Source organism: Hippocampus comes, unplaced genomic scaffold (assembly GCF_001891065.2).
Source record: "Hippocampus comes isolate QL1 unplaced genomic scaffold, H_comes_QL1_v1.1 scaffold10, whole genome shotgun sequence".
Classification (NCBI taxonomy): Eukaryota; Metazoa; Chordata; class Actinopteri; order Syngnathiformes; family Syngnathidae; genus Hippocampus; species Hippocampus comes.
The window spans coordinates 269,332-278,824 of NW_017805001.1; the positions used below are offsets into that span (position 1 = coordinate 269,332).

At 45.9% G+C, this 9,493-nt stretch overlaps 2 protein-coding genes across 2 annotated transcripts; one reads left to right on the forward strand and one right to left on the reverse strand.

The window, feature by feature from the left end:
• Window positions 1-516: 516 nt before the first annotated feature.
• LOC109532378 (peptidyl-prolyl cis-trans isomerase FKBP10-like) lies at window positions 517-4,760 on the forward strand. The gene is made up of 10 exons (XM_019897265.1): window positions 517-1,022; window positions 1,610-1,755; window positions 1,906-2,095; window positions 2,164-2,309; window positions 2,391-2,580; window positions 2,911-3,056; window positions 3,203-3,392; window positions 3,585-3,727; window positions 3,813-3,976; window positions 4,364-4,760. Exons 1-10 carry the CDS (start codon window positions 769-771, stop codon window positions 4,532-4,534), a joined length of 1,740 nt encoding a protein of 579 aa, XP_019752824.1. The 5' UTR covers window positions 517-768; the 3' UTR covers window positions 4,535-4,760.
• A 24-nt stretch (window positions 4,761-4,784) lies between these two features.
• On the reverse strand, window positions 4,785-7,742 carry LOC109532408 (cytosolic 5'-nucleotidase 3). Its single transcript, XM_019897305.1, has 9 exons — window positions 7,532-7,742; window positions 7,101-7,199; window positions 6,726-6,795; window positions 6,596-6,642; window positions 6,277-6,362; window positions 6,091-6,180; window positions 5,624-5,786; window positions 5,261-5,461; window positions 4,785-5,144 (listed from the first exon to the last, which is right to left on the reverse strand). Exons 1-9 carry the CDS (start codon window positions 7,532-7,534, stop codon window positions 5,034-5,036), a joined length of 870 nt encoding a protein of 289 aa, XP_019752864.1. The 5' UTR covers window positions 7,535-7,742; the 3' UTR covers window positions 4,785-5,033.
• Window positions 7,743-9,493: the final 1,751 nt, after the last annotated feature.

Sequence of the window (9,493 nt, forward strand, 5' to 3'; positions counted from 1 at the left end):
CCATGAACTAGAACCGAATAGTTAAAAACGTGTAATTTTCAACAAAAAAAAAAAAGTTATTGCATACAGTGCTAATGTTAACCAAAAGGACATACTATATCTGCATGTGCATGTTAACTTCCTGCCGCATTGCAACCAATATGACCAGATGATACACGTGGAGACAGAAATTATTGAAAACTTAATTAAACATTATCAATTAAAAAAACTGTCACTGCAGCATTAAATGTCTTTTGAACCATGTTTGACCCCAGCCATCAGTCACGAAAGGGACAATATTAACAGATGTGGAAAAAAATTGAGTTGTTGGTTTTGGTGCACACGTCACCACGTGACTTGTTTTCCCTTTTTTTTGGGGGGGGGCGGGGGGGGGGCTGTTATCAGGCTCATGAAGAGTTACACGTTTGCACAATTCCATTAAGGGCCACTCCCCTCTCCCCCTTCTGTCTTCTCTCGCAGCCACGACGACGAAAATAAGTAAAGTTAGATGGAAAATACACAGCAAGGGAAAAGGTCGTTAATTCTGCATCCTTCAAAATAAAAACTTGGCGAGCTCAGTCGATCAAAAACAACCTTGTAACTAAGATTAAATCTAGTCTACTTCAATTGATATATTGGGTGAATTGCAATCACATCAATTCATATAATCGGTGATTTGCGTTATTTGACAAACGGTACACCTCGACGCTGTAAAAGTTTCACTGCGTGTTATTTTGAAACTCGTCATCGGACCTAACTTTTTATTGTTACTCTGATTGTTTTCTCAAGATGTACTGCTGGTTCGGTTCTGCATCGTCAGACTGGGCTTCCTATTCAGTCCCTAAAGTCGGAATGTTTCCTCTGCTGATTTTCCTCCACGTCATCGTGGTGAAATGTCAGCCCGAGCTGTCTCCGCCGCTGGACGTCGTGGTGGACCGCTATCACATGCCAAAACGATGCCCCCGCGAGGTCCAAACGGAAGACTTTGTTCGGTACCACTTCAACGGAACTTTCCAGTCGAACGGAACGATGTTCGACTCCAGGTGAGCTTTTTTACGTCAGTTATGATTTGTTTGAGTTTAATCGCCACGGTTTGACCTGCGAATGCACGTCTGGGTGACTTTTTAATATAACTCGCGATGTCGCAAAAGTTAGCATGTAATTTATGTGGTTTTGCTGAACAACTAAATACAATTTTATTGTAAGTTACTTTTTATTTTGTTATACTAATTTAATCACTGAAGGGCGAAAATCCCAGGCATGTTTTTAAATTTACAAATTTTGTGTTCCCCAAAATCCCCTTCAGATGAGTATAGAATTTAATATTGTTCTGTCCAACCATTTGATTTGAATTTTCCTTAGTTAACTATTTTTAACCCCCTACCGTAAATACAACAAGAATTGGAAAATTTTGTGATTTGAACAAATGTATCTGAAACGCAATGAAAATTATTCTTTTCAGATAAATATAATTTTACATAGCCTCTGTTCAACACAAATTTATAATAATTTCATTTCAAGAATCAAACTTGAAATGCCCCAATTTTTTTGTTGTTTGATTATTTTTATCCCAAATAAATTCCTTAAGTTATGAATTACATCTACATTTTCATTTTGCGCTTATGTGCAGTCATGTCCGAGGAAAGGCGTTCATCAGTCAGGTGGGGGTGGGCCGCCTCATCCACGGAATGGACCGCGGCCTGCTGGGCACCTGTGTCAATGAGCGCCGTAGGATCACCGTCCCGCCGCACTTGGCCTACGGGAGCGTAGGAACAGGTAACGCTCGTACAGTGGTGGGAAGTAACCAAGTACAAATACTTGAGTGTTTATTTTTACTTTTACTCCCTACGTTTAAAATCTGTACTTTCTACTCTGCACTTTAGTGTGAGTGCTTTTTTTAATCTCTTTCAAATGGATACCCTGCAGGCGGCGTGATCCCGCCAGACGCCATCTTGGTGTACGACGTGCTGCTGCTGGACATTTGGAACCCCCAAGACAAAGTCCAAATCCGCACACTCAGCAAACCCGAGCGATGCGTACGCGCCGCCAACTCCTCCGACTTTGTGCGCTATCACTACAACGGCACCCTGCTATCCGGGCAAACCTTTATGTCCAGGTGAGTGGGTGTGTTTCTATTGTCTTTGTGTATTTTTAAACGATAACTTACGTGTGCCTGTGTTTTAGCCACACTAACAACACGACCTACGACACGTATTTGGGGCAAGGTGACCTGATCGAGGGCATGGAGGAAGGCCTCCTGGGAATGTGCATCGCAGAAAGACGCATCATCATCGTCCCGCCGTTCCTTGCTTATGGAGAGAAAGGACACGGTATGAAAAGGCGACCATTTTGTTACCTCCAGCGAAACTCCCTGTGTATGCATCTTAGAAACATGGCGTGTCCCCTAACAGGAAGTGCGGTCCCTCCCCAGGCCACGCTGGTGTTTGAGGTCTTGATGGTGGATGTATTCAACAACAAAGATGACATTGCGGTTGAGGTCCTGGAAGTCCCAGACAACTGTGAGCGGCGGAGTGCCGTGGGGGACTTCATCCGCTATCACTACAATGGCACCTTCCAGGATGGCACCAAATTCGACTCCAGGTGAACCCCCGTCTTCTGTAATCCAACCACGGATGTGTGGGGGGCTGAAAATGGCGAGTGACTATGCTTGTATATTAGGGGTTGCACAGACTAGTCGATTTGTCAACTTTATGACTCCACAATGACGTTTAGACCATGAAGTCAACTGCAATAGTACTCGACTGAAAAAAAACAAACATCGAAGATGTCATCAGCGACGAGTTGAAATCAACTCGACTTTCGTCACAAAGTGTCAACACTGGGTGAAACGATTAGTTGACTGGTCGTCTTTCAGTCCTGTCTGTTGAAAAGAAAAAAAAAAATCTTAAGTCATGTGTTTGCGTGTGTCAGCTACCAGAGGAACAGCACATACAACACATACGTGGGCCGAGGCTTCGTCATCACGGGCATAGACCAAGCCCTGCAGGGTCTTTGTATGGGCGAGAAGAGGAAGGTGGTGGTGCCGCCTCACCTGGCGTATGGAGGAGAAGGCGTCAGTAAGTTCGCAACAAGATGTGCATGAATTTGGATAATGTATCATGTTTTTTGGACATGAAGCGACGTTCAGCTTTTTAACATGAAGCGTTTTGGACTGTCCCCCGTTTGGCGTTTAAAATTTGCCTCCCTGTACAAAACGTCTCAGGTGATCTTATCCCCGGCTCGGCCGTACTGGTGTTCCACATCCATGTGCTGGACTTCCACAACCTCAAAGACGAGGTGGAGGTGAAAGTGGTGCGCCGGCCCGAAGAATGCGGGTCTGGCAGTCAGAAGAACGACTGGCTGCGTTACCGCTACAACTGCTCACTGATGGACGGCACGCTGCTGTACTCCTCGTGAGCGCCACCCGCTCTTCACTCCCTGCATGGGCTCGCTCTGCTACTCTTTACGTTTCCGTGGCAACAGCACGAATGCCCGCATGGCATCTAAGGTTTCCGCACACACCCAAAGTGGACTTTCTGACATTTTTGAAGTTATTTTTGAAGGAAGAATAGTTTAATTGTCTGTCTGTGTGTGCGTGCATCTAGTGACCAGCAAGACTTGCCGTCAGTCACCACACTGGGAGCCAATGACGTGATCCTGGGGCTGGAGCAGGGTTTGATGGGCATGTGCGAGGGTGAGGCCAGGGAGGTGGTGGTCCCGCCGCACTTTGGTCACGGGGAAAACGGAGGTAGGAAGAAAAATTGAGTGTGATTCTTACGGGGTTGAGGTGTGTACCTCATGATATGTCCCGTGTTTGGATGGCTTGTGCGCAGCTGGCGTGGTTCCGGGCAGCGCTGTGCTGTTTTTCCAGCTGGAGCTCGTGGAGCTGCAGAAAGGCGTCCCCAACGGCTTCATGTTTGTGTGGCTGGGGGACGTCCCCGAGCCCCTGTTCACCGCCATGGACCTGGACGCCGACGGCCAGGTTCCCCTGCGAGAGGTAAACCCGCGTCCCTTCGTTGTCACCCATTTAAGGGGCTGGGCAAACTTTCCCGTGCTTTGGTTTTGAAAACGGACACTTGTAGGTCAAATAGTTATTTTAATTCAATGGATGGATGGATAGTTAGTCATAATTCATGCAAATTGTAATTTTGTCATTTTTAAATAAATGCATTTATAACAACCAATTATTTCAAAACATGTTCAAAGTATTTATAGCAAGTAAAAAAAAAGTAGAATTGTTTAATATCAAAATAAATGAATTAAAATGATTTAACTAATTAAGAAAAATAAAATGTTTCATCAATTGCCATACATTGCTCAACCCTGTTGTAATCATATCTGTAAATCATAAAATTGTAACATGAACTCCTCCTCCTCTTCGCAGTTTTCGGACTTCATCATGCTGCAAGTGCAGCAGGGCAACGGCCGCCTGAGGCCCGGCGTGCCGCCAGACGACATCATCCGGGACATGTTCAACAGTCAGGATCTGGACAAGGACGGGAAGATCGTCGCCCAGGAAGTGACGCTACAAACGGACGAGAGGGACGAGTTGTAAAAGGACAGCCCCCCACCCCCCACCCCCGAGCTATCTGCACACTGTGATGTCCAACAAGCCACTATTTGGAATATTGAAAAGGATGCAACATTATGTACACCTCCGTCGTCTCACATCAGAGAACATGAAAACTCTGAACCTGCCAACTGCGAGGCGGAAGCGGAACATCCTCATCTTTCAGCGTTCTTGTATTGAATGTTGTACTTAATGAAGAGTCTAAAGAGAATATTTTTGTGAGATAGTTTTTTTTTTTTCTCCAAGTGTCCTTTTAAACATAGGTGACAAAATGACATCACATTCATGTAAGGACTGACTTACATGGAAAAGAATAGAAGAGGCATCTTTAAAAAGCGACATGTTCTGCACGTGGCACCATGCTCAAGCGCGTATGTATCCCGTGTCAACAAACGGAAAGTATAATGCAAACAGGAGGACTGAAGTGAAAACAACAGGGAGAGTCCATTGGGAGTGTCCGGTGTCTCCCGCAATCAAAAGCGGGTTACTTGTTTCCCGTGAGGTAGAGCAGCACGGCGTTGGCCACATCCAGGGTCTCGTCCTTCACCAGCACAATGTCGTAAGAATCCAAGTACGACTGCTTCCTCTCCTCCACCTGAACATCGTGCCCATCAAAAAAAAAAAAAAAGCACACGTTTATCTGCAAGCGTGTCAATGTTCGGTTGACTAAAAGCAACAAGATTTTGTGTGTGTGTGTGTGTGTGGCGTCACCTTGTCAATGAGGAAGCCAATCTTGAGGACGTTCTCCATGTCATGCACGCCGTCGGCCATGGTCAGGTCGCCCAGAGAGTCTCCCAGCAGGAGCACGTTGGGTCGGGCTCGCAGCTCCTGGAAGTGTCCCGTGTTGAGCAGGGCGCCCTCCCGTTTATTGTAGATGTGGATCAGCTCGCCCTTGAAGGCCCTCAACACCCCCTGGTGGGAGGGAGGAAGTCACATCAAGTTTAGCCTCGAGTCCGAACCTTGACATTTCAAGCAAGTGGAGTCGAGTCATCACTTGCGCAATGTGTATTCGAGTTGAGTGGGTTCCGACAATCACGGCCGGCTTTCATTTCAAGACAGATTTTCAATACTCACGGCCTGGTCAAAGTCCATGTAGTTGGAGAAGACCTTGACGTTGGGGTGGAAGACTCCTGCCTGGTGGATGACCTCCTCCAGGATGTCTCCGATGCCAGCCGAGAAGATGAGCAGAGGGATGCTGTGCTGGTGCAGGTGTGAAAAGAACAGCTGGTAGCCCTCCCTGTAACGGGGGCCCACATTCGCATCAGCTACACGAGCGCTCATCAATTAATTTAGCATTATTTTTTTATGCCACCTTGGTTTCTATGTATAAATGGCTTGCAATTTGAACACGATTTTGTTTTGTCTGGAAAAAGTCATGGACAATGATAACGACTTAATTTTGCCACATGCTGGTACCCACATACACATGCAACGGCGAAAATAAACAATATTAAAATTGAATAAAAATATGGGCAATCATATGATTTCTTGTACTAGAAATCTGTCCAAATTAATCAGAAGTGTAGGTGTGCGCGTGAGACCTGAGCTTGGCGTCAGACTCTCGCACCACCGTGGCCAGCAGGTCCTTCCTGATCTTCTGCTGCACCAGCAGCTCGTGCGCTTTGGTCCACCTTTTGGTCGCAAAGGCGCAGACGACGGATGATCCCTGTTCTGCATTCACATAAGGCGGCGACGGCGGCCATTTTGAAGAGGAGCGAACGACTCACCACTCCACCATGAGCGGCAGCTTCTCAGCGATGGAGCGCGACGAGTCGATCTCAATGGGGTAGTAAGTGTTCAACAGATCTTTCAACTGAGGCCAAAGGAAGACAAATACCGCGTTAAAAGAAGCTTTTATGCTTGTTGAGCTGCATTGTCCAATTGTGGGTGTACTTTATTGTCACTTTAATGAATCATTACACATTGAAACCACATTGAATGTAAGACAGCAGGAGTGCGAATGATAGTGATGGGACACTCACGTTTTAAGACAACCTCACGTAACAAAGGACACATCTGTGAATGTGAATTGAACTTTCCACCCACCTTTCCCTTGCATTCTTGAGAGATTAGCTTGCTGTTGTCGAGAATATCTGCGCACACATACACAAAAAAAATTCTTACCCGCCGAGTCGACGGTTTGTCTTACATATATTCCTCACATACGTCTACTTACTGTGACAAGTGGGACATCTTTTACCATTAAACGCAAATCTCGTGAGAGTCATGTCAAAGTCTGAGATGACCTATTAGAAGACACAGTTAACACGTCGCGTCACATGAGAAATGCTGAGGGAAAAGGCCACATTATAGGCACACCAACGACATACATTCCAATGAGAGCCAATCCCAAAGGAAAAAAAAAATCTGCCTTGGAAAATAATCAACTTAACTCGCCATTCATTTTAAATGGTTCTTGTTATCATTAGGCAGCTGAGATGGAATGAGAAGTGCGTATATCATGGACTGATCGCCAGCCTACATATTGTTTATGTAGTACATGAATTGAATTGTTTTGGACGTCATCAGATTTGAGCGACAGGTGTCTGACCTGTAACGTGTTTGAACCCGCTTTCAGCATGCATTGGAGGATCTCTTGGACTCTCTGCGGGTCCCTCATACACACAGAGGGGTTGGACAGCTCGGAGATCTGAAGAACAAAGTTAATTTTCGATTATACGGGGACGAAAAAAAGTCACTTCATCATGCAAACGACCAACTCGGCCGAACCGGTAGTCAGATGGTTACGAAACACGAAATGTCACTGGGTTGGGTAAACCGATATAAACATAACAAATGTTTCTAGATCCGAATTTCCAAAACAGCCGTTCGGTCCAAAAGTGAGACAGTTAAGTCGCGTTATAGCCTTACGACAGCAATTAGCTCGGGGCTATCCTACGAATATGAATACTAAGGGAGCTTGAGTCGCATTCATTTCAGGCGCCACACAGTCACCCCGTAAAACATTCTAGCTATAATTACCATTTCCAGAAAACTGTTATGTCGACAGTGGATTTCGAAGAAAAGTGCGTTTCACAGGTAGCGGTGGGGAAAAATGACACAGAGCTTCAACGCTTGTGTCGTGTAAAAGCGGGCGTGGAAAATGATCGTGATGTGTCGGTCGCGAACGAGCCGGTACAAAGAGCCGGCTCTATGAACTGAACGATGAGAGCCGGCACCCTTCCTCGAGAGCTGGCTCTGTCATTTTCCTTCTCTCTCTAACGCTGGCTCTGTCATTTTCCTTCTCTCTCTCTCTCTCTCTCTCTCTCTCTCTCTGTCGCTCTCTCTTTTTCTACGTGTCTGAAGCGAGGTTTGGCAGTGGGTCAGCTGCCGCGCTCAGAGAGGTAGACCAGAAGAGAAAGGGGAGGGGCGAGGGGCTTGGTCGTGACTGCACGGAGTGCAAGCTGAGCACATGCTCCGTCGCGTCTGCGCAGCCACAGACTAAGGACTAAGGAATTGACTTTCCCAGTTCCAACTCGTCCAGAAGATCATAAAACACAACGACAAAGACCAACATGGTGAGACAGCACCTGATAAAGGTACCCAGAGAGTTGTATTTTTTCGGTGGGACTGTACTTGTAAAGTGGAGAGCCACTTCAGTCGAAGGTTTGTGATTCCTATTGGTCACCAGTAGACGGCGCCCTTATGTTTCGCAAAGACCTTGTCAACGCAGTCGACGACCGGCGCGAGCCTCTTGCAAGTTTGCGGTCGAATTTTACAATGATTCTTACTGCTGTTAGCTGACATTGGAAAGCGAAATCGGGTTTATTGTTTCCCCTTGCCAATGGCGGGCCCTCTGCTGGAGTTTGAGACCGAAATGTTTCTGACCCTGTCCAGCTGTGACGGGCTGCTCGTGGTGGCGGAGAGGCTGGGAAGAGACCGCATTCTGCTGGAGTTCATGCGGGTGGACTCGGAACAAGGCGGCCTGGTTGTACGACTTAACGCTACCACCCCTGAACAACTCAACACCCCCGCGCAGCTCAACACCACAAAGATATTTTGAGCATGTTCCAAAAAAAATAGCATGCGGTATTTTTATACAACACATCATGATTTCTCCAGCGCTTACACGACAGCTGTCACACAGCGCTTGACAAAATTTTGGCAAATTATCCTGTGCCGGTCGATCGGGACATCGCCCCCCGCCCGCCGACACACAAGCCTCCCATTGACGCATTGTCGTAGTTGGGTCAACTTTGTTTTGGAAGTGGTGGGGGGGGTTTGTGTTTGTTCGAGAACCGAAATTTGTTCGTCATCCGAGGCATAAAAAACTCAAATTTTTTGGTCGAAAACCGATTTGGTTGAGAACAGAGACGTTTGAAAGCCGAGGTTTGACTGTATGTGAATGATAAAAGTTAATTGCACATTTGTCTAAGGAAATCTTAGGTGTTTCATGAAATGTTTTGTAAAAGATATGTTCATTAAATTTCAAAATTTTCCGAGTGTTTTTGTGCATCTTTAGACCAAAACAAAGGAAAGACATGTTATTTTGGTTATTTATAGCAGAGTATGGTATCAATTTTAATGGTCCGGCCCACTTGACATCTACCGAGGCCCGATGTGTCCCACAATGTGAAATGAGTTTGACACCCTTGCTATACATGGTCGATTTTTCGGCAAGAAACGCCTTACTATACGTGGTCGTTTTTTTTGGCTAAAAACGCCTTACTATACATGGTCGTTTTTTTCGGCTAAAAACGCCTTACTATACAATGTCGTTTTTTTCGTGCCAAAAACGCCTTAATATACAATGCCGTTTTTTTCGTGCTAAAAACGCCTTACTATACATGGTCGTTTTTTTCACCCCAAAACGCCTTACTATACATGGTCGTTTTTTTCGGCTAAAAACGCCTGACTATACATGGTCGTTTTTTTCGGCTCAAAACGCCTAACTATACATGGTCATTTTTTTCGGCTAAAAACGCCTTACTATACATGGTCGTT

Excerpts from the sequence above, each read along its gene's own strand:
- LOC109532408 (XM_019897305.1), bottom strand. Across the intron at positions 5,462-5,623 it reads ACATGGACTTTGACCAGGCC|GGGGTGTTGAGGGCCTTCAA; the intron begins GTGAGTATTGAA and ends CCCTCCCACCAG. Across the intron at positions 5,145-5,260 it reads TTGGCTTCCTCATTGACAAG|GTGGAGGAGAGGAAGCAGTC; the intron begins GTGACGCCACAC and ends CACGATGTTCAG.
- LOC109532378 (XM_019897265.1), top strand. The coding sequence starts at position 769 with ATGTACTGCTGGTTCGGTTCTGCATCGTCAGACTGGGCTTCCTATTCA. Across the intron at positions 3,057-3,202 it reads GTATGGAGGAGAAGGCGTCA|GTGATCTTATCCCCGGCTCG; the intron begins GTAAGTTCGCAA and ends AAAACGTCTCAG. Across the intron at positions 3,393-3,584 it reads GGCACGCTGCTGTACTCCTC|TGACCAGCAAGACTTGCCGT; the intron begins GTGAGCGCCACC and ends GCGTGCATCTAG.